Raw genomic sequence first — 26,152 nt, forward strand, 5'->3', positions numbered from 1 at the left:
AATTGAATTACAGTAAACTACGGTTTAGGGACTACTAATTTTAGTTCGTTATAACCGTAGTTCGTTATAAGTACATATACAGCATGACTACAGCAAGTAGTCGGGACCAAAAAGTAAGTTCGTTATATCCGTCAGTTCGTTATAAGCGTGTTCGTTATAACCGTAGTTTACTGTATATAAGAAAGTTTTTGCTTTCTAAATCCTTGGTGGTAATCAGTTTCCGATAATTAATTTGGGATGTTGTTGGTTGTAAATTTGCGAATATTAAAAGTTTGTGTTGTGGTATATTTTGAACAGAAACATCTGCAAAGATATGATGTTAAATTTTTGTTTGAGGAATTAACCAAAGTTTTAAACACGCAAGATATTGCCAATTAGGGTAAATGACGTCATGGATGAAACTGTCGCAAATAAACAAGATAGCGATTCATTGTGCCTTGAGCATGGTTTCGTGGATCTGAACTACCAGCCTCCAGGATAATCTTACTTCAATATTCATTTTCAATGACCGCCGTGATATTGCTGGAATATTGCTAAAAGCGGCGTAAAACCATACTCAGTCAGTCAGTCATTTTCAATGTATGAACAATAGTTAATTCCCTAGGTCCACTGACAATAGACAAAGTGGTCTTGCGAGTTTATAAAAGAATGAACATTGTACAATGAATTATTTACCAATGACGTCAAGCCGCATCGCACAGCTGATGATTGACGAACACGCGCCCGGATACAGAAAAACACACGCATCCTCCACTATCACTGCTATACTAAACGACATGGCAACACTCATCATACTCTGTATACTGGTAATACTAACGTCTCTATGTGCAACCGGTCAATTGCTTCTTGTCATGCCGACGTCATCACACATTCAGTGTAAAGCCCTGTGTGTCTATTTCACCCGGTGTGCCGTGTACAGATGGGGTAGAGGGGCGTGTACCCTGAATTCCACCCCGCATGGCGACCAAACAGATGTTTTTTCCTCCAGAACAGATGGGTCTAGTCACTCCATCAACGAAAACGTCCAGGTGAGTGCGAGATTGTAAATACAATTATAAGAGGTTACAAGAGAGGACCAATACAGATTGAGATAAATTAGAATAAAGATAAAAAGAGATAAATAAGAATAATTTATTTCTAGTTAAAAAATTACTCATGATATTTCCATGTATGCAAAATTAACAAATCTCTTTTTCTCAAAGTCCGGATAAGTCGATATCTGTTAAATTGTAATAAAAGTACACATATTTCCATGTTTGCAAAATTAACAAATCTCTTTTTCTCAAAGTCCGGATAAGTCGATATCTGTTAAATTGTAATAAGATAAAATAAATCTATCGAGATCATCCAGCATCTGAAAACCTTTAGCTGACCGTCCTTTGCCGAAATCATGACGTCATAAGTGATATCATGGTCCCCTGTGCAGATACTTTTTTCCTGAGACATTATAATGAAGGAACACACGAACCCAGGTTGTGTACTGTAACAAGTCCAAATATTCTAGAATTATCAGTATTAGCAGTTGTTAACGTAATCTTTTAGGGGGGTGTTGCAGACTGTTAATAATTTTGATATTGGTTTATTATTTAGACATTTTCCACACGTACATGTGAAGACCGCCCATGCGCAGTTGAAGAAGTTTGCGTCCCAGTGACCACTGGCACAGCTCACATATGCCTCCCGGCGCCACCGTGTTACATTCCCACGTCCACCTCTACGCCAACTCCATCTTCAATACAGCCAGTTGATTATCCTACTACTCCGGAAACTGACCCCTCTGTCGCAACAGCTTCGACTACTGTCGAACACACCGATGTCGACATACCCACTGACACTACTATACCCTCAGCTGATACTACTTCCCTCACACCTAAGGCAACTACTACATCTGCTGCAATGACGACAACTACTACTGCCCCTGCAGCTGCTACAACAGGTGAGGTCAGGTTGACAATGTTGTGTTGTTTCTGCACAGTTTGTATGGGTTCATATTTCGCCATTTTGGGGAATGGCATGTTTCGAAAACTTCAAATCTATTATTTGTTCTTCCCGAATAGTGAATTCAAGTAGTATAGGTAATGATGGTTCTGCCGCAACTCCACTGGAGCCAGATTCATATACCTATACTGCTACTACAGGGGGGATTTTTTATGTAAAAATGATTGTGCGATTCAAAGATAGTCATGAGATTAAGTTAAATTGGCTCTAGCTCACCAATACCTGGAGCCAATCATTGCTTTAGATGAGCCTAAATGGTAATAAAAATATTCTTTATTATTTTTATCAATAAAGTGATATTCAACATTTTTATTAAGTTCTTCGTTCATTTTACTAGGAGACCAGACTATATAATTACACTCTTTTTGTAAATTGATAAGAAACAATTGATAACCGTATTTGGTTGGTTTGACATCACTGATATAATAAAAACCTTGTGGTAATTCTCTCCATTTAATAGCTTTTTCGATTGTTGTCTCCATTATTATATATTTATGTAAGCATTTGTCTATATGTGATCTAACGATAGTAAGCAATCTATTTTTAATCTCCAACCAGTTCTTTGGTTTTGGCACGGAATAATTGACGCGCTTGTTGCCTCCCCTGTTCTATGAACTTTTTTTTCTCGTCTTCGCTAATACCATTGGTCTTACGAGATTTTGATCGAATCTCCTGCTTCATTGCGTTGTATTTGGTGAGTTCTGACAACACTAAACGAAACTCATCCTCGGATATCTTACAATCGACCATTGCTGTCGAAATATGATCCTCAATGCAGTTCAACTTTGCTTCGGCGAGTATCCGAATACTATCATGTTTTAATGCTTTCTTTTGTAACCTACGAGAAATGAATTTTATCGCTATTCCTGCCAGTCCCAAAACTCCAGCAGCCATTTCCATGCCGAGCACGATAGGCGCGGCGATTATAGTTGATAGTAAACCGACACCAGCTACACCGAGTCCCATGCCAGCTGCTACAAGTGCGGTGTCTACTACGTCCAGAGCATTCACGGCTCTGCGATACTTTTTATACAATCCAAGTCTCAACTCCCTATCCTTCTCTATTCGATGTTTTATGTCACTTATTTGATGTAATCGAAATCCATCAACAGTATCCATCTTTTCAATTGCTTCATCGAGCGCTGGATATAAACCCATAGTGTATATTACGATCATATTATAGTCTTTAATTGGTCTTGCTTAAATGTTTTGAGAGTATACATCAACCTTATTAAATGTATATTAAACGGCAAGAATATCTTAGTAAGAGAAATACTACCACTTTTAATAATTTGGACCCCCTCGAGGGTTGCAACGGGCGATGCTCCGATATGAATAATACTGCAACGTTGACGCTCGTGATTCTTGAGCCATTTAATCGATAGACCTGGTAATATTTCGAAAGGCATCTACCGGTACATCTCCGAACAAGACTTCAATAATAAGCGTAGAAAGATTAGGTATTGCACTCAAGTTCACTTTAATTTCATTGAGTTCAGTAACCAAATTTAAACTAACATTTTTTACTGCTGGACGACTATATAACATATGACCTGGGTTTTCTGGCAGGGGAGAGACTAACACACTTTTTCGTTTTGATGGGATATAAGCCCCGAGTACGATCCCACTATTTATTATCTTAGTTAAATTATGTGCCTTACCCATCATCACATCGTCGTTGCGAGTAAGATTGTACGAAGTGTTTTTCTTAAGGAGTCTACTAACAACGTCGACATCGCTAAAATCTTCTAGATTACCCGTGAATGTAACTTCTTTCAGATTGTATACTTTATCGTGTAAGTGTAAAGCGTATAACTTACCATCGGTACCGGGTTTACCGAATCCTTCTGTGTCTCCGAGATAAGAAAGCGCAATTGTATTACATTGTCTGAGCGTTCCAGGGCCTGATGCATCAATCATTATTTATAATATGGAGTGTTACACTTAAGTATCCTATATGTACAGGTTGGTGTTTTACATCTAATACAGACATTTTGAGGTCTGAAATAATACCCCGCTTTAATTTTTTATATTGTAATGTTGAGAAAGATTCCGTTCTACTGCTATTATATTTTTCATTTTTCACTGGAATAGATCTGAGCAGAGTTGAAGGACTTTCTAGTTGAATATTATTCGTCGTGCTTATTTGATCAAGATGGATGCACAACTCTTTATAGGGAATTAAATCGGGTAATTAAACCCCCTGATCTGATGACCTGAATATTCCTAAAATTGCGCGTGTAAATCCAAGTGTAGCTGATAAGTTCCCTACAATCTGTACACCTTTTTCTCCAGAGTCGAATTTCAACATCCCATTCGACTCATTTTGTGTGAGACTAGCTCCATTAGGCTTAAAAACTTCATCATTGAGTGAGCATACGCTGTAATACCCATCAGGTATGATAATGAATTTGTCAATAAAATATTTTTCATTTTTTAAAAATACTGTGAAAATCTCATTATTTCTTTTCGCAGCACTAATATTGGTCCACAGCGGGTAATACGTTACATCGCATAGAGCTACTTCGAGTTGTCCATCTGAGTTATAGATAGTATGAAGCAGTTGAATAGACTGACCATTTGTTATTCCGGGGAGTGTAACATACATATTAAATATACAATGATACTATATCATAACTTAAATATGAAATCAACTTACATTACTAATCAATCGATTATAGTAACTGCCTCTGGTGCTGAGTTTACCGTTAAATTCCACGATATCTTTGAAAAATACAGTTTCACGGCAACTAACGATACAATGGTGGACGATTGGTTTAACCGTCTGATGCAATTTTGGCAGAATCAGTTAAACTTTGCCGTATGGTGTGCCACAACGGGATGTGGCGTATCTGTTAATGCCCCAGGATTTAAAATGTATAAGTCTGTTATATTATTTCACGTGTACTATCAGATTAGACTATACTTAAAGAAATTATTGCTCCATTACTGCTGGATCCAGCATGGAATCACGCAAATAATCATTATAGTAACAGGGCCTTCGAACGTATTTGTAATGAATTTAATGTTTCTACGAGTAAAGATTGGCGCATTAAAGGACCTAGGCATGGTCTAGGTATTCCGTACAATGGACAAAGAACTATTAAAGATAAAAGCGATTATTTAATTAAAGAGGGTGTGATCCCTTCAGGCTTTGCTCTCTCGAGTAAACAGTTTAGAGCAGATCGTATGAACTTTGAGAGTGGCATTCCTTATATTATAACAAAGTTTGTGCATCCAAACGATACAACAGACGCTTGGAATGAATTTCCTTAATGATAAAACGGAAAATAATTTTACTAACCCAGGATTTCAAAGAGTTAATGAATCGATAAGAACTTATGTATGGGCAATTCTCAGTGCACGATCGCAAACACGAACGTCCATTATTGGTACTGGGACGGCGTTCGATGCACAAAAACAGTTTGTCGCAAACGTGGAGGACGCCATTAATTCACCAGTTGACATACCATCATCTATAAAGCGTTTTCAAGATGTATTACAGTACGCTCAATCCAAAGTGGACTTCGTTTATGCGCCGGGGTTATACATGGCTCCGAGTAATATGGAACTTAAGATCGGTCAAGTGATAGGCTATAATAATAAAATTGTTATTGCTACCGATCAACAAAAACCAGGTATAAATTCAGATATTAACGTCGAATTAATAACGCAAACAATCACAGGCGAAAAGGGAATAGTCAAGCCGCAAACACCAACTATCGCTCAACCATCTACTATCGCTCAACCATCTACTAATGCACAAACACAAGTGCCACCACATATTGCGGCTAAAAATCAACAACATATCGATGAAAAAGCAGCGCTTGTATTAGGTGGAGTCGCGGCTGGTTTACTCATGATTTGGTTAGCAAACTGATTTGGATAAATAGTTCTTAGCGGATACGTACAACAGCCCTGCAATTGCTACGATCAGTGCCCACAAGTTTTGACTAAGCCAAGTGGTGGTCTTAGCTAATAAATTCAAGAGCCAGGAAACAATACTCCCTATTATACCGGGAAGTGCGACCGCGGCTTTCTCAGCGAGCTTTCCCAGTGCTGAACCTAATGCTTTTAAATGCTTTTTTATCCACTCTTTTATACCATCCGATGTAGGCGGTGATCCACCACTACCATCTGTACCACCTGTGCCACCGGTTAACGCGAGAGTCAAAGTCGATATAATAAATCCCAACGCGGTTAAAATACTGGCAATTGTTATTCCCTCTTCTCTGAACAATGTTTTAATTTTATCGGCCAGTGTAGTGTCATCGTTTAGGACTCGATCGATAGTTTTTCGAATTCGACTGATTTGCGAACGAAGTGCCTCTCTATTAGTGGAAGCAGCCTCAAGGTGGGCCGATCTTTCGTCTTCTAAGTTACGCAATCTTTCCGCTACGCGGCGTCTGCTGAACTCATCGCCCACTTGTTCAAGTTTTGTTTTCTCGTAAACTATATGCTTGTCGATTTCGGATATCTTGGCCCTATTATTGGTGAGTTCTCCCCGCATTGTTCGCATTGCCTTGTCAAGACCTCATAATTCCCTAATACTGACCTCCGAATATGGTGAAACACTGACCGTGGAATTATCGTAGTAGGTACCCAAGATTTCTTCGAGTCCATCCGAGGCCACCTTCGAGGAAGCTTCCAAATTATCTGTGTTACTGAGTTCAGTACGCACAGTCCTAAGAACCTTAGTAGTCTTTGCGGAAAGTTGTGAGTAGTCTACAAAACCTAATTTATCATGAACAGTCCTGATACCGTGTTTACTGGCTATCGTAGACAAGGCTAGGGGCTTATGAGTACGAGAATGCATAAGATCAATATCCGGAGAGCCACGCAATCGCAATATTCCTTTACTATCTATCTCAAACTTTGAATAGTCACGACCAATAGGACTATCATCTTTAAAGGTATTGTAATAATCATCAACGGCTGGTTTCAAAAGATCATCTTTAAGATTCATAAAGCTGGTTTCATCAGTACCCTCTTCGATTGGATTCGGGTTATCTAAATAATCTAGATCAAAATCAGTCATTTTTATATTAAACATATGGTTATATAATTTCAATATAACAATGTCTTCGCAATACGGACGCAAGTTAAACCCACAACGTAGACTTCGAGATCCATTAGGGGTCAAAGCAATTCGTCAGTCTGTAACTATAACTAATAACCCTAGTACCATCGATCAGAATCAAACGCTTCTGGTTCGCTTTCCTAATCTTGGCGCACACGATGTGTTAGTTCCGGGAGCTGTCCGACTAGCATTTACAATTATTTTGACTTCTACCGACGTTAACAGGGAGCCCATTCAGAACATAGGTCGTGCTATCGTTAAGAAAATCGCCATTAAAATTAGCGGTAATGAGGTTTTGAGTATCGACGATAGCGATGTATACTATTGTTACATGGATCTCTGGAAAACGGATAAAGAGCAGGAAAACTTACAGTACCAAGGTATTTGTAATTGGAACACATTGAGACTGCGCGTAGGTGCTGAAAATGGTGATGATAGCGTCGTAAAAGATAAGGCTGTTGCCGACGCATTAGGTAACTGATTCTATATTCCCCTAGACTTTGAATTACTAGATTCCCACATGCCCTTTTATCAAGCATCCCTAGGCGATAGGTTAGAATACGAACACACTTTTAATGACTACGGTAGAGTAATCAGAACCGGTGGTGAAGATGCTAGCTATTCCATTGACAATATCTTGCTGGAGTACGATATGATAACGGATCCCGAATTAGCCAGACAAATTCGTAACCATTATACAGGAAGTTTAGCCATGTACGATCGCGTGCTGCGACACCGAAAGATCACAAGGGACAAAAAGTTACGATGTGGAATATCAATCTAAACGTTCCTACGAGGTCGTTGAAGGGTATTTTAATGTTGTTCGAGGACCCCTCTGATGCGTTTAAAAGAAGTACCGAGAAGTTCTACAATCCCAAGATTACACAGGTAAAATTGACTATCGAGGGCGTTCCTAATCAACTATATAGCCAAGGAATGCTAGCTTATCACCAGTGGGATGAGATTAAAAAACTCCCTTCTATAAAACGAAGCCCGGAAGTTATCGCGGTCGTGAAAGATCTGTCTCTCGGGAGTGTATCGATGGGTGAATACCTCACCACGAAGTACGCGCTATGGCTAGACATGCGAACAACGGACGATGACCAACTACACGGCAGTGGGAGGAGAATAGAAAATGCTAGCGAGGGTGTCACTATACAGATAACGAAGCTCCAGGAATTGGCTGGTAAATTAAATATATATTTGTACGTGATTATGGATGTGCAACTTAATATATAGAATGGACGATTCATGCAAGCAATCTATTAATAATCTTTTACCTTAAGATCCGCACTGCGCTATCATATGCAGGCAAACGGGCTGCGGAAAAACAGCTTTTATTCTAGATATTTTACAAAGTCATTATAGGGACGTTTTCGATCATATTATTATTCTGTGACCGACTATAAGCGTTAATAAAACATACCTATCGAGAGATTGGGTAATGAATGTCGACGGGGTACACAGAGTCGATCCGGACGATCGTTTACAAGACTGTTTACGAGTATGTCACGAAAAATACAAAGGAGAATCAACCCTTTTCGTAATAGACGACTGCAGCGCGAGTAAAGAACTCACAAAAAAGAAAGATATGATATCGTATTTAGCATTCCCCGGTTGGCATGCTCAACATAGCGTTTGGGTTCTTACTCAAAAATACAACTCTGTCCTGAAAGATCTCAGAGAGCAGACCAAATGGGTAGCACTCTTTCATTGCAAAGATCGAGATTCATTCGAGGAATGTTTACGCGAAAATGATGTTATTTATACCAAGCTCGAACGAGATAAAGTCAGAAAACTGTTAGCGGCAACGAAGCACTGTAAACTCGTATTAAAAACCGATCAACAAGCTGCTTATGCAATTGCTTAGCAAAATGTGGCAAAATTATAGCAAAATGTAGCAAAATTATAACAAAATTATAGCAAATATAGCAAAATGTAGCAAATTGAACATTAGTGGTTAATATGACATAAAATGTGGTTCGAAATCATCATTCTTTCGCAACAGTTCATTATTACGGATTGTATTGGATATGCCATATTATATTATGTTAGACTTAAATATCTCCTTAGGTATTACATTATGTAATGCGATGAACTCATCAAACAAATGCTCAAAGATGAGCTTGATCAACAAGTTACAGATAAATCTTTAGATAAACATAGAGAAAGACTCGCGGCTTTGGTAGCCGGTGGAAAATGTTCCAAATATTTGGGGGAAAATTATACCATCGAAAAAATTGATAACATGACCGACGAAGAGATTAAAAAACTGTACACGCATTACGAGTCTAGACTGGGAGCTACCATGACTAAAACGATAGGGTCGGATATGTTACAACTATACACAGTCGTAGCTAGTACGTTTCTCCCTATCCCGGCAGAACATCGCATGTATTTATGTGAATCTCTAGAGAAAGACCCATTCATCGAACATGCTATAAGTGCAGTGAGCTGTGAGTTTTATCATAGATACGGAATGTTCTTAGCTCCGTTCACCACAGCTTTAATAACGGCTAGGTATTGCCAATTTAAACATACATGCCCCCTTAATAATAATGGAGACTCAACAGATGACACCACAACTGATTGTGAACGGGGAAATAACTGCACCACCACAACAGATTGCGGAACAACGAGTGAATGAGGAACCACCACAAACACAGATTGCACCACATGTGAATGAGAAAATACTAAAAGCCAGAGTGACAAAGAATCCTTTGAAAATTGCCGCAGGAAGAAAGGGTGGGCTGGCGAGGAAAGCGAAATTAATAAATAATTCAAATATTAATCCGATTAAAACATGGGCACTAGTAGGAGTTGCCGGTATAGCGGCTGTATGGTTTTTTTATAAGACAGAGAAGAGAAAACGTCAACCCCAATGCAACAACAAGTTCAATTAGAGGTTAGCCCCCATATAATGCTATAAGAAGCATGACTACTCCAGTTACAGACGGTAAAATGTTGGTTAACGCAACGTATCATTCAGCGGTGGTCACCGGCTTGGCCATTGGCTATGCCCGTATAGCTAAAATGATTACTAAAGCCACACCTCCCAAGCTAGATTTTAATGGATTTGATTGGGTATGATGGTTCTGGATATTGGATTGGCTATGGCAACGAAGGATATGCTCATCAAACAAGGGCTTATCCCAGAAGACATAATGAAGTTATTAATTAAACATTTGAATATTTTATATTATTAAACATTTGAATATTTTATATTCATATAAATATGGCAACAATTGCGATGATGGTCGGTGGAGCTATTGTTAATGCTCTAGCTTTTTCGGGGAGTAATTATTTATTTTCTGGTATGAGGGAATCAAACGCTAAAGAAGTTGAAGAGGAACGTAAACGACATAACAATGCTTTAGAACAACTCGAAGCAGCTCAGTCACAATTTCCGTGGCAGAGAATGAAAAGATTAGATCTTATTCATGAAGAAATGCGTAAGGAAGGACATTCAATTCAAACTTTTAAGGATGTCGAATCTGCCATGCACGAATACTTCCTTGTTTATGGGAAAAAACTTGACCCAATACCGAGACCAACAATGAGTCAGTTTTATACACCGTCAGACGCTCAAAAGAACTGCAAGATCACATTTGTGATAATTGGGCTATCTGCTGTATTGATTTTCAGCTATACCATGACCTAGTCAGAGTGATAGCTAATCTATAAATAGCGTTGGCTGACTGCCTAATCAATATCTCACCAGTGTAGATGTGATTTGCATTTAGACAAATGATATGATAGATGTATAAACCATGAATCATTGCATATTTACACTCATGGGTAAGACGACTCTATGTAACCGACGCTGTGTTGATATTTACTGCGGCATACACAATTATTACATCAGGCGCGGAAACATTAACTATACGTGTTCTGAATGCGCGATAGGGGTCAAAGGTCGTTATTGTTTATGTAAGAAACACGGTGCTGATAGGGTCAGGAACCAGATTATTTATGCTAGGAAGAGAGATTACATCAATGAGAGGAATAGGTTGGGGAGAATACGTATTTAGATATATGAAAAACAACCAATTAGACATTTGTCTCATTTTGCATATACCATTCAACCACAATGGTTTTTGTCAGAGAGTTGAAGGCTATGGCAAAGCAAAGTGGTCTACGTGGATATTCTCGAATGAGAAAAGCTGAATTGATTACCTTACTCGGTTTGGAATACAACAAACCCCAGACTGTTAGAGAACTCAAAGCTCAAGCAAGAAAGAGTGGGCTGAGAGGTTATTCTCGAATGAGGAGAGCTGAATTGATCACTTTACTAGATAATAATCAACCTAATGATGATGATAATGATGATGTTGATAATAATCAACAACAACAAGAATTAATATTTGTACCCATATCCGCCGGCGTTGGTAAATATCTAAGAGTTTGGAAGATGGATATTAATTCCAACATGTATGTTAACGATATTAAGCCCATCATATCGAGTAAAATTAACGAGGAGTTAGATGATTTACATAGTATAAAATACCAGCTGACGATTAAAATGTTATTGAGTAAAAGTAGCGCAGACGATAGCACCGAATATACCGAACCATATTTCCGTAGCAATCAAGAAGTTATAACCGAATCCGATACTATAAACGCATCATTAGATACATCAATTCAGAGGATACAGGAAACTTTAGAACGCTGGACTAATAGAGGTTCGGGTTGGGGTGTGGATAAAATCGATAGTTTATATTTAGATATAGCAAATTATATGCCCTTCAAAGGTGGTTCTTATATAGATTTACCCCCGTATTATAAGAAGAAAAAAGCCATAATTAACGTAAAAAATAAATCTGATGACTGTTTAAGAATGATGATAAGATCTTCATTGTTCCACGTAGATTCTAAAATTGCAAAATAGACCTTCTAGCTATCCCCAAAACGATGGACTCAACTTCGATTCTATAGACGAACCTACACCATTATCACAAATTGATAAGGTGGAAAAGCAAAATAATTTAGCTATAAATGTTTTCGGACATTCTAAAGGAATTTTTGTACACAGGATAAGCTCCGCTCCGGAACATATCCCCAGAATCAATTCATTTCTGATCGAAAAAGATGGAAAATATTATTATACGTGGATAAAGAGTTTAAACATGCTATTATACGATCAAACAAAACATGCTAGAAAGAAATATTTCTGCAAAAGATGCCTACATGGGTACAGCAGACAAGATCTACTAGAAGCGCATAAAGAAGACTGTAGAGGTGTTGGACAGACCGCTATCAGGATCGATATGCCTAAAGATGGAAAAAATATATTAAAATTTGAACATTATTGTAATCAAATGCCAGTACCGTACGTAATTTACGCCGACTTCGAAGCGCTTATCAAACCCATAGAAAATACCAACCATAGCAATGAAGATGAAGTTTTACGTACAAAACTCAAGAACATATTCCTTGTGGGTTTGGATTTATAGTTGTAAGGTATGATAGGAAAACAAACCCGCCCGTACAGAGGTCCCGATGCGGCGGGAAAGTTTGGAGGGATGATTGGAGGGCCCATAAGAAGTCAACGAGTTGTCATGTTTGTAATAAACCCCTGGATGGGGATTCCGTAAGAGATCATTGTCACGTCACAGATAATTATCGGGTAGCCGCGCATAACGACTGTAACTTGAAACTAAAAATGAATTCTCAAACAATTCCCATCCCCGTTGTGTTTCATAACCTTAGGGGATACGATTCACATCTCATTATGCAAGCTTTCTCAAAGACCGAGGGCGGTTTAACGTGCATTCCTAACAATATGGAAAAATACATATCGTTCTCGTTGACTAAACCTATACATTATAGGGACAAGGATGGGAAATCTAGAATAAAGCAAAGTAATGGGCTTAGATTCATAGACTCCGTACAGTTTCTGTTATCTTCCCTGGACAATTTAGCTAATGGGAACAATCCCGATGACTTTGCGATAACAAATAAATATAACGATAAGATAACTCGTCATTTGTTGCTGAGAAAAGGTGTATATCCTTACGAATATATGAATGATTGGTCTAGATTCGAAGAAACTGAATTACCACCCCTTGAATCATTCTATAGTAACTTAACAGAATCTAAAATAACCGATGCCTAATATGAACATGCTCTGACGGTCTGGGATAAATTAGGTTGTAAGAATTTAGGCGATTATACGATCTGTACTTAAAAACCGATGTACTGTTACTCGCCGATATATTCGAGATATTTAGAAAGACATGTTTAAAACAATACGGTTTGGACCCGGCATGGTACTATTCCAGTCCTGGACTATCGTGGGATGCATTGTTGAAGAAGACCGGCGTAGAACTAAAACTACTCACAGATTACGATATGCACTTGTTTATTGAGAAAGGATTAAGAGGTGGTATATCAATGGCAGCGAAAAGGTATTCTAAGGCTAATAATAAATTAGTGGAAGGATACGATCCTAGTAAACCCGACACGCACATATTATATCTCGATGCTAACAATTTGTACGGATGGGCTATGAGTCAACCTTTGTCCACGGGTGATTTTGAGTGGGTCAATGATATCGAAGTGAATGATATCCATAATATCCATAATAATGATGCGAATGAAGGGTACATACTAGAAGTTGACTTGGAATATCCAAGTTCGTTACATAAAGATCATAACAGTTATCCGCTAGCTCCCGAAAGATTAATGGTTAATAAAGATTGGAAGTCGGAATATCAACGCTCCTTGATGGGTAATAGTAGGTTAGCTAATGTAGAAAAACTCGTACCAAATTTGATGGATAAGACAAAATATATAGTTCACTACAGAAATCTCCAGTTGTATCTATCGTTAGGTATGAAACTTAAGAAATTACACAGAGTTCTAAAGTTTGATCAAAGCCCTTGGATGGAGCCCTATATAAGGTTGAACACAGATTTAAGAAAGATAGCTACCAGCGATTTCGAAAAGAACCTGTATAAGCTCATGAATAACTCAGTAGTAAATAAAAAGGTGTTAGGTAAGATGAAGGATGAATGTGCTGGGACCCCTATAGCGGAGTATGTAGGATTAAGACCTAAGATGTATTCTATAAAGAAGTCTGATAATGGAGAGATAAGAAAAGCCAAGGGCGTTAAGAAGTATGTGGTAAAAAAGTATAACAAACACGAACAGTATAAAGAATCATTATTCAACGGTAGAACGTTCAAACACGAGATGAACTCTTTAAGAAGTTACAATCATAGGATATATGGATTAAGAATGAACAAGTCATCATTATCCCCCTTAGATACAAAGAGATGGATTGATAATGATGGTGTAACTACCTACGCTTATGGTTATGGTGGTAATACCGTACCGTCGGGAACTATGAACAACTCTTCTCGTACAAATGCCCTAACCGGTCCATCTTGAAGATAATAAAGAATAGGCTCTCCTTCTTTCATAACCAATCGACTAATGTTATATGTCTTAAGGGACCATATGGGATCAGTTGCACGACGTAGTTCACCGGGCTGGTATAAATATCTTACCCTTACTCTATCCGGAAGTTTTCGTTCTTTGCCTCTCCTCGGTGCTGAAGATTCGGAAGTCACGGATTTCATTTTAATAGCAACGGATGGTTTCTTCCCTATTAATCTCGTAACTTCATTATTCAGCGCTGATACAACGGCTGATAAACATGTCACCCATTCGGTTGATCTCAATCGCTCGGATTTCATTTCGATCCCATACTGATAGCCAAACAAACGTTCCGCCAATGTCCTGTTAAATCTTTCGACGATAGCTTGACTGCGGTGGGCCTCTCTTTCACCACGCCTGATTTCGATATTGTGCTTTGTTAACAGTTTTGTTATCGATCCCATAAACATGCGACTTGGATCTACTTGAAATAGCTTTGGCCATTTTAGTGGCCCGCGTTTATATATGCGACTCAGTGCATTAGCTACTTCTGTTGAATCTTTCGAGGTTAATGGCTCAGCCTCTTTGTATTGACTAGCCACATCCACTACTGTTAAAGCGTATTTATACGTTTTGCGTTTTACCTTATCGTGGGGAAGAAACAAGAGGTCAGCCTGATGAACTTCATTCGTTGTAAAAATATCAAACTTCTTCCACGGTATATAACGCGGTGCCGGTAAATATATTTGCCACATCGCTTGTTTCTTTAACCAATCCTTGGCCACATCTTTAGATACCTTAGCCGCGGTGGCTAATTTTTTTATTGCTCCTACACCTTTCCAATATCCTCGTGGGCTATAGTAAATTTAATTCATTATGAATTAATATTGATGTTTCTTTTAATTCGACTCATGACTATCGTTGAATCGCATAATCATTTTGGCATAAAAAATGCCCCCTGTAGTAGCAGTATAGGTAATAAATCCGACTCCAGTGGAGTTGAGGCAGAACCATTATTACCTATACTACTATTCAGTATACCATAAACAGCTGAATTAAATGCGCAAATCCACATTTTGCCTTTTGAAAAGAGAACGTATGGTATATTGACTAAATCTTGAGAACTGAAAAAGTTTATTGAGATAATAGGAAAAAAGCTCAGGAAAATGCCATTGTCGATTGATCCTCATGTGATATATAAACTGACGTTCAAAAGAAACTTTACCAACTGAAAATATAAATTTCAGACAAAGTATAATTTTTTTTTCGATGAAGTCTATCTAAAACACAATCTATCTAAATACAACCATAGTGTATGCAGAAAAGGTAATCGTCTGTTACATGTTTGCGAGATAACACGCGAAAAAGTGAAAAACACGTGCACCACGGACAACTGCAAATGCACCTGCGGGTTAGTGTATAAAACGATTGCAACGGCAAGTCAGACATCCACCGTGATAAAAAAACAAAACACAAAAGAAATGCCACGACTCACAGTCGAACAACGTGAACGAGCCTTTGGTATGGTACAGATGGGAGCCACCCACGTCCATATTGCACGAACCTTCGGTTGCTCCCGTGTTGCCGTTACCAACTTGATGCAACGTTACAGACAGATAGGGCGGACCGCTGACAAGCCAAGAACAGGCAGCCCCAGGGTGACCACGCCCCATGATGACCGGTACTTGCGTACCCTGCACCTCCGAAATCGCTTACTGACAGTGACGTCATCGGCGACAAATGCCTTAGGTCACAGGGTTAGTCGACAGACACTGGCCAGGAGCCTCAGGGCTCATGGAATCAGGGCTTTTAGACCATACAGAGGACAGCTATTGACAGCGCAACATCGTCGTCTGCGATTGAGATGGGCCAGGACTGTACGACGTTGGCAACGACGTGACTGGCAGAGGGTTGTCTTCACTGACGAAAGTCGATTCTGTATGTTTAGGGCTGATGGAAGACAACGTGTTTACCGCCTAAGGGGTGAACGAACGGCGGCGTGTTGCGTGCAGGAGGTTGTATCATATGGTGGAAGGAGTGTCATGGTGTGGGGAGGGATCTGTGGGCAGGAGAGGACACTGCTGGTCATCGTTGACGGAAATTTGACAGCTCAGCCTTACATGGATAATATTTTTCGTCCGGTTGTCCTACCATTTCTCCAACAGCAGCCACGTGGTGTCATTTATCAGCATGACAACGCTAGAGCCCATACAGCCAGAATTGTCACTAACTTCCTCGCAGCCAACGACGTCAACATCCTGCCTTGGCCTGCACGCTCACCCGACATGTCTCCCATAGAACACCTCTGGGACTTGATGGATCGTGATGACGAAAACGACCACACTCTCCAGCCAACCGGCAAGAACTGATCTTGGCCCTCCAAGAAGAATGGCGTCAATGTCGTGTATTGAGGCATTTGGTGGTCACACACGCTACTAATGACTTGTTATTGATGGTGAGCGATTGTGTATGTACTCTGCCTATTGTCCATGATTCTGAAAGCTCGAGTTTTGTACCACACCCAACTTTAGGGGCTCTGACGTCATTCTCGGTCGCGGTATGATTGTCATTTTCATATATTGATCTTCTCAATACACTTCATGCATGAATATTTTGTTGTTTTTGAGCAAGAGTGATTTCAAACTCTGGTAAAGTTTCTTTTGGACGTCAGTTTAGTTATATTTGCTTAAAATGCACTACAAATACTTGTCAAACTAGAACTATTCAAATAAAGGATCGGCGTCTGTAGGATATCCCTGTACATTCAGGCCTGACGCCAATAGCCTCTTTAATGTCTACATGCATGTTCGGTATTGGCACTATTTACTTGATCTATGAAATATCCTTCTCTTAATTGTATCTTAGATAAATATCTAGTGTGTGGTTTTATTGCAATATCTGAACACGACTGTATCACAAAATATGTTTGGATATGCAATAGGTCTGTTAAGGCACTTGAGCAGGGAAGCAGGTCAGAGAAGGTATTTCAGCTGCTGAAAGTATTGCACCTACCAGTGTCCTCTTTATTTACACATATTCTAACGGGCCTGTAGTACAGCTTGCACGGATAGTGTGATATACATATTAATAATTCATCCATTAACATACATTTTTTATATAATTAATTTCATGAAATGCATATTTTGTCACACGTCTTAACACTTGGAGACATTTGGTGGCTGGAACATATAAGGTGCTCGATATTAAATACAGACATGCTCATATGTACTATTAGACAATGCAAGGTGGTACCCATCTTCTACTACCTGCTTATTGCATCATTGACAAACTCTAATACTGTGTGCATCTTCTCTGTTCAGTGTTTAGTGTATGCTAAGGGCATCTTAGTCGAGAAAAGGTTATTCTTCTATTTTTCAAACCGGTAGAAACCTACCAGAAACATGGACCAAGAGGAATTTGATGTAAACATGTGGTTTGTTTTCATCAGTGGTTGTCGATACATTGCAGATGTGGGACAAAGACTGCTCCTTTAAATCGGAACAATATGTAAGAAGCTCATGTCTAGAAATAACTTTCGAGTTCCACGTAAGCAATGGCTTTCTTCACAAAGATGTGTAAGTATAAATTTCCAGTTTTACAAACAGTCAATGTCTTGTTATTCAAATACTCATTTCTTCTTAGTTTTAGACCAGTACGTTGGCTGCTACAAAGACAATAGTCTGCGAATTCTGCCACAGGACCTAAGGATATATACGCTTTTGACGACAACAAAATGTTTACTACACTGTCACGGAAAAGGATATACATATTTTGGAACGCAGGTAAGATTCTTGCCTTGGTGTAGTACAACATGGCCATGGCACATCGTAGACAAACAAATGTCACTTGCAAGCAACTTTGAGCCAGGGTCACAGCTTGTTCATAATTCAGCTAGGGGTCACGGGTTGTTCACAATTCAGCCAGGGTCAAGGGTTCTTCACTATTAAGCCAGGTGTCAGGATTTGTTCACAATTTAGCCAGGGTAACGGGTTGTTCACAATTTAGCTTGGGGTCAGGGGTTGTTCACTAATAAGCCAGGGGTCACGGGTTGTTCACAATTAAGCCAGGGGTTGTTCACAGTTCAGCCAGGAGTCAGGGGTTGTTCACAGTTCAGCCAGGGGTCAGGGTTGTTCACAGTTCAGTCAGGGGTTTGGGGTTGTCTACTATTGAGCCAGAGTAACGGGTTGTTCACAATTCAGGCAGTGGTAACGGGTTGTTCACTATTAAGCCAGGGTAACGGGTTGCTCACAATTCAGGCAGGGGTCACGGGTTGTTCACAATTAAGCCAGGGTCACGGGTTGTTCACAGTTCAGCCAGAGGTCAGGGTTGTTCACAGTTCAGCCAGGGTTCAGGGTTGTTCACAGTTCAGCCAGGGTTCAGGGTTGTTCCCAGTTCAGCCAGGGTTCAGGGTTTTTTACAATTCAGCCAGGGGTCAGGGTTGTTCACAGCTCAGTCAGGGGTTTGGAGTTGTCTACTATTGAGCCAGAGTAACGGGTTGTTCACAATTCAGGCAGCGGTAACGGGTTGTTCACTATTAAGTCAGGGTAACGGGTTGCTCACAATTCAGCCAGGGGTCACGGGTAGTTCACTATTAAGCCAGGGTCACGGGTTGTTCACAGTTCAGCCAAGGGTCAGGGTTGTTCACAGTTCAGCAAGGGTTCAGGGTTGTTCACAGTTCAGCCAGGGGTCAGGGTTTTTCACAGTTCAGCCAGGGGTCAGGGTTGTTCACAGTTCAGTCAGGGGTTTTGGGTTGTCTACTATTGAGCCAGAGTAACGGGTTGTTCACAATTCAGCTAGCGGTAACGTGTTGCTCACTATTAAGCAAGGGGTCAGGGGTTGTTCACAATTCAGCCAGGGGTCACGGGTTGTTCACTAATAAGCCAGGGGTCAGGGTTTGTTCACTATTTAGCCAGGGTAACGGGTTGTTCACAATTCAGCCAGGGGTCACAGGCTGTTCACAGTTCAGCCAGGGGTTTTGTGGATGTCTACTATTCAGCCAGAGTAACGGGTTTTTTAACAAATTAGCCATGGTAAGGACTTATTCTCAATTTAGCCAGGGTCAGGAGTTGTTCACAATTCTGCCTGGGGTTACGGATTGTTCACAGTTCAGCCATGGGTCAGGGGTTGTTCTATTCAGCCAGGGTAACATGTTGTTTATAATTTAGCCAGGGTCAGGTGTTGTTCACAATTCAGTCAGGGGCCACGGGGTATTCACAATTTAGCCAGGGGTCGGGGATATTCAGTACTGAGCCAGGAAAACGGCTTGTTCACAATTCAGCCCGCGGTCACGGGTTGTTCATCCAATTCAGTCAGGCGGCAGATGTTGTTCACACAATTCAACCAGGCGGCAGAGGTTGTTCACACAATTCAGCCAGGCGGCAGAGGTTGTTCACACAATTCAGCCAGGGTAACGGGTTGTTCACAATTTAGCCAGAGTAAGGAGTTGTTAACAGTTCAGCTAGGTGTCACGGGTTGTTCTCAATGTAGTCAGGGGTTGTTCACTATTCAACCAGGGTAACGGGTTGTTCACAATTTAGCCAGGAGTCACGGGTTGTTCACAATTCATCCAGGGGTCACGGTTGTTCACAATTCATCCAGGGTCCACGGTTGTTCACAATTCAGCATGGGGTCAGGGGTTGTTCACAATTTGGCCCGGGGTCATGAGTTGTTCACTATTCAGTAAGGGGTCACGGGCTTTTCACTTTTCAGCCAGGGCTCAGGGGTTGCTTACTATTTAGCCAGGTTCAGGGTTTTTTCACAATTCGACCAGGGGTCAGGATTTGCTCACTATCTACCCAGGGGTCACGGGTTGTTCACTATTCAGCCAATGTTACGGGTGGTTCACTATTCAGCAAGATGTCACGGTTGTTCAAAGTTGAAGCAGGGGTCACGTGTTGTTCACAATTCAGCCAGGGGTCACGGGTTTTTTTACAATTTAGCCAGAGATCAGGGGTTGTTCAGAATTCAGCTTGGGGTCAGGGATTGTTCACAATTCAGCCAGTGTAACGGGTTGTTCACAATTCAGCCAGGGGTCAGGGTTTGTTCACTATTCAGCCAGGGTTATAGGTTGTTCACTATTCAGCCAGCGGTCACTGGTTGTTAACACAATTTAGCTTGGTGCGACGGTTATTCACAATTCAGACATGGGTCAGGGGTTGTTCACAATTCAGCCAGGGTTGGGGTTGTTCACAATTCAGCTAGGGATCGGGGTTGTTCACTTTTGAGCCAAGGGTTGTTCACTATTTAGCCATGGGTCAGGGTTCTGAATAATTCAAAAGGGGTCACGAGTTGTCCAACATACGCAAAGTCCTGGTTTTCATATTCATCGTTACCATAAGAAAACCCTAATTTATTATATTTTTAATAAGGAGGAATTATTACCAATACTTTATAAACTCCCAAGACTGGGAAAATACTATTGGAAACCCTAGCGTATGAACCATTAGGTAATCACCGACCCAGATCTTATCGACAAATATTGTTAAACAGAGAGCCTTGTTACGACGTAAATTGTAATAAAAAGATAAATTGTAATACTTGAAGCAAATTGTAATAATTTTGACGTAAATTATAATAACAACGTAAATTGTAATAAAATTTGACGTAAATTGTAATAAAATTTGACGTAAATTGTAATAATCTCAACTTGCGGTAAAATGTAATAACTTTTTACGTAAATTGTAATAACCTTATAAGTTTAGTGTCAAAGGCGTTAAATGACTAGAACCTATCCTTGTCAGGGTTGGTACAGGGTTTATCGTACAATCGTCATTAAAGTATGGGTGTGGGGGAGGATTGAGGTCGTTATCGTACATTGTTGTATAATTATATGTATATATAAACGCATTGGAATTTCATTTCTATGGTTGTCCAGAAGAGGATTAATTACTAGAATGAACTTAGTTTTCTTATTTATTTGAGAAATACTCTGTGTGTTTTGTATTATATTTTGACGAAGAATTCAAATACAACAAATGAGTGACAGATCTCCTGTGTGCAATGTCATATGAAAAAAACCGAGTAGTCAGCAAATGCAGCATAGATTTCCCATGCATGGTAAAGGAGAATACTTAATACATAACATTATATACAATGTTTTTATTGATATCAAAAGAGGGGCGAGGATATTCTTTACCTACATTGCATATACTATTAGATATTGTGTATTCTCGATCTCTGTGAACTTCTCACAGATAAAGAAATAATAATAAATAAATGCAAACCATGTTAACTTATGCAATATTTGTAGCAATGTATGTTTAACATATGGATCATTAATATAACATAAAATATTTCCTTTCATAGGAAGAAGTATATTTAATGAAATAAATGAATAAATGTAACTGTCTGGATTCCTTTCATATGTCATGAAGAACTAACAACAACTTACTGACAACTTATGCTGGGAAAATAACTCCTTGCCCCAACAACAAAAACAGAATCCATCATGATAACGGCACGAAATCATAATTCACAAGCATACACAAATTTAATCCGGTATCTTCGGGCATGTCTTGTTGAGTTTCAAAGAGCATCAGAATGTATAATCAATTTGTTGCAATCAATTATTGCTGAAATAAAATGATCAACATTGAAAGGATGGAAAATCTGTAATGAAAAGGGTTTTGTCACTAACGTAAATATTCTCTTTGACCTTATACGAAGAGTATTCTAAGATCATTAAACTCGGCAATCGTTGGTGGATTGCGCCAAGCAACCTTGATACCAAATTTGGTACCTCACGTATAATGCGGTACATAATTTTCGAAACAGATAATTACGTTTTTCATAAGTTATCACTAATTTGTGACATATATACGGACAAACATTACCTCAGAGGATAATCTTCTCTGGGGGTTTAAGAGGATTAAAATAATTCCAGCTAACATCAAGCACTGTAATAAAATATTGAAATTATAGCATACCTTCTTAACATTTCAGTGAAAAGAATAGACTAGTGACTAACTAAGAAACCAAATTATATTTATCTCCGATACTATGCCCTCATCAGTATAGACACACACACATATATACACACCAACACATATACATACAAACACATACACATATAGGTATGTATGTATGTATGTGTGTGTTTGTGTGTGTGTGTTTATGTATGTGTTTATGTATGTATGTATGTATGTATGTATGTATGTATGTATGTATGTATGTATGTATGTATGTATGTATGTATGTATGTATGTATGTATGTATGTATGTGTGCGCGCATGTAGGTGTGTATGTAATGACAGTTAATGTGAGCTCTATGTCATTGGTATCACATATATGACTGCACTTCTACATACTCTAGATGACAGTATCATGTACGTAGATGAAAGTATGTAAGTGGACGATAGTATCTAGATGGCATACTATCATCTACGTAGAAGATACTATCATATACGAAGATGAACGTATCTTCTACGTTGATGATGGTATCTTCTACGTAGATGATAGTATTTTCTACGTAGATAGGGGGCACAGGTGGCCCAGTCGTCTAAGGCGCTGCGATTCGCTGTGCAGATTTGCGTCCCCTGGACACGCCAGAAACCTATGATTGTGGGTTCGAATCCCGGTTCGTCCCGATTATGTTTCTAGGTTTGTCAGCACCATACCCGTGCTCGTGGGTTTCACCGAAGTGGTAAACGTCTGAGACCTGCATCACTTCGGGCTTTCCTCCAACATTAAGCTGACACGCCGTGATATAACTTGAATACTGTTAAAAGCGGCGTTAAACCCAACTCACTCACTCACTCACTCACTCAATTCTACGTAGATGATAGTATTTTCTACGCAGATGGTAGTATCTTCTACGTAGATGATAGCATGCCACAAACATCACATCACTTCCAATAAATGTCTTTCACTATGTTGACACCACCCTTTAATGACGATTGTACGATAAAGCCTATACCAACCATCCCTAACTTAACAGTTTTGTACGTTTGTCATCATACACAGTATTTCTCGAATTGTACATGTGAAACGCAAGCTCAACTGACAAAGATCATTTCTAGTCAATTGGCGTCTTGGACACTACGGTGGTAAGGTTATTACAATTTACGTAAGAATTTATTACATTTTACCGCAAGAAGAGATTATTACAATTTGCGTATAACAATTTACGTCAAATATTATTACAATTTACGTTGTTATTACAATTTACGTCAAAATTATTACAATTTGCTGCAAGTATTACAATTTACCTTTTTATTACAATTTACGTCGTAACAAGCCTACTGAACTCAACACTGATTTGTGGAGAGGAATCTGAATCGCAGATTTATGCCGATCTTGCATTGGAAAATGTTAAAGGCTTATACCACACCTTGAAAAGTTGATTTCTAGAATACTTCAAAAGGTACATAATATTTCAAAAGTACCTTGTCACTGCTAGCTCTAAATTACTAAATAATATCGAGATTGCTGGAAACATATGTATCAACACATCAAGTATTAAACGTTAAACGCCATAATATTAATCCGGAAATACGTATAAACGATTGGGAATTGTGTGTGCAAAAGAAACGATTTAAGTGTTTCAAGGAAAATGTGGGACAAATATCTAGTATCGTTAATGCGACTCATTTGACAACCAAAACTATACATAATTGCTCATTATTGTAATTATACTCTTCAAACCAGTATACTTATCAACTCAATATCGTGTAATTACGTAAAACAGGATAAGAGTCTCTCTTCTGAACCAAACTAAATACCAATTCACAGTGTACTCAAATACGTCACCGCTCTGTCACATCGTATGGTCTCCACGATACGCATGTTCTCTGTCAAAATCTTAAATGTACTACAGTTGTATAATAACTGTGTTCGGTATCTTGTGAAGCTGATCGTGGTATGAAATGTTTATTCGTTCCAAATACGACCTTTGGTATGCCCGCACAATCCCAATCGTCATGGTTTCACAGTACTTTTTCTTTGATCTCTCCCACGTTGGGTGCCTCTCATACAAGTTGGCACAGCTTGATATAACAGTTTATACAACATTTCTACTCAACTTGCGAACGTTTGTAGCGACCAGAACTGGGATACGACCAGAACTGGGATAAACACCGTAGAGAATTATATCTGTGGCATGCAACTATGTGTTTAATTGACAAACATTTAATAAGAGCAAAATCATCTGCACTTCTTGTGTTTTGTATTTTTACTCCGTTCTGCAAAGTGCGCCAATGGCAATGCTACTGACTCGATGTCCGACATTTGCAGCTAAATATAGCAGCGTATAAAAGTGGTAATGCGGAACTAAAGCGGAATACAATATCGCTCATGACAAAATGCAATTCCTATAAATATGGTCGTGTTGCTTATTATCTGTAATTACTGCCCATTGCCATGTTTAATTTCTAACCATGATATCACTCCCAAATGTATTATTTAATTGTCTATCATATCATAACCTTTGTGAGGTGGTGACATGTTTAATAACAGAGTAAATTTTCTGTTAAATAGCTATCTTGGCCACTTCTGAACACAGTGTTTCCTACAAAAATGCAAAAGCCAAATGAAAATAAAATTATTCTCTAATTTATGTATTTTAAAGTTGTTATGCCACTCATTGGTGGGGATACAAGCGTAATAATTCAAGTTCCTAGGATGTTTGTGTTATGCAATTTTGCAAGAGTTATGAGAGTTGGACATATTTCTTCTCATACACAGTAAAACAGCAGGTAAATGTCTAGGAATAAATACTCATGACATTGTACAATAGGCCATGATGTTCACAAAATATATGTGGGAGGGTATGTACATCAATATAATAATATTAATTATTTTGAATATAACTAAGTGTGTCATTTAACATCAAACAATGAATACTCAACATGTCAGAGTTGAAAGGGGTACAGTTAAATTTGTACTGTTCAAGGGATTTCTAAGCCCCATCACCTCACAGCCCTCTGGGAACTGATGTGTGTATTTTTGTTTGTATTCTCAAGTCCCAAAGTCATTTTTTGTAAATATTACTATCACTATCATGTTAGATTTTAGTGGTAACAATTATTCAAAATCACTCCATTTGATTGTTGTGTACATGATGATAAAAGCAACTATTTTCTTATATTAATGGTGGAGGTTCTCTTGTTAAAAAAAGATTTCTTTAATGTTCCTTTGATTCACCCACCACCCTATTCTTTTTCTCATTGTTTTAAAGGAAAAAAACCATATGTAATAACCGGTATGATAAAATCTCCTTCCTGGTCAGTATTAAAATAACTGGGAAACTCATTGAACCATTCCTGGTAGCTTATTGACATATATACGTTGAAGCTTTCAAAACCGTTTTGCCAGCAAAATGCCCTCATATTTCTGGGGAGACCATATGGAATCTAAATGATATTATTTAATATGATTGAAATATTTAGAAAGGTTTCAAAATTACCAACTTAAGACAGATAACATATATTTAATAAACCCATTACTAATAGAGAACTGAACTTGTTATCTCATGCTCTGTCATCATTGACATTAAAATTTGCAAGACAAAGCAACAGTAAGAGTTATCCTCCCTTTACAACTTGATCAAAATGGTCGTCTGGTCCTTGCTGTTGAAGGCCAAGTGGCTGAAGTTTCTAAGATAATATTTCTTTGAAAGACGAGAATGTGTAGGTAAGTCATTATACCTTTACTTTTTACCTTTTTTCTGTGGTTTCTATCAAGGCAGGTACAGACCTA

At 38.9% G+C, this 26,152-nt stretch overlaps 1 protein-coding gene across 1 annotated transcript in view; it reads left to right on the forward strand.

The window, feature by feature from the left end:
- The first annotated feature begins 1,615 nt into the window (after positions 1-1,615).
- Positions 1,616-26,152, forward strand: part of LOC125381536 (WSC domain-containing protein 2-like) — a 45,109-nt gene continuing 20,572 nt past the window's right edge. Inside the window, exons 1-2 of the mRNA XM_048398411.1 lie at positions 1,616-1,936; positions 18,101-18,240. Coding sequence (XP_048254368.1) covers positions 1,897-1,936; positions 18,101-18,240 — 180 coding nt within the window. The 5' untranslated portion in view covers positions 1,616-1,896. The remainder of the gene's footprint in view (positions 1,937-18,100; positions 18,241-26,152) is intronic.

This window comes from Haliotis rufescens, unplaced genomic scaffold (genome assembly GCF_023055435.1).
Source record: "Haliotis rufescens isolate VD_foot unplaced genomic scaffold, xgHalRufe1.0.p SCAF_18, whole genome shotgun sequence".
NCBI classification, from domain to species: Eukaryota; Metazoa; Mollusca; class Gastropoda; order Lepetellida; family Haliotidae; genus Haliotis; species Haliotis rufescens.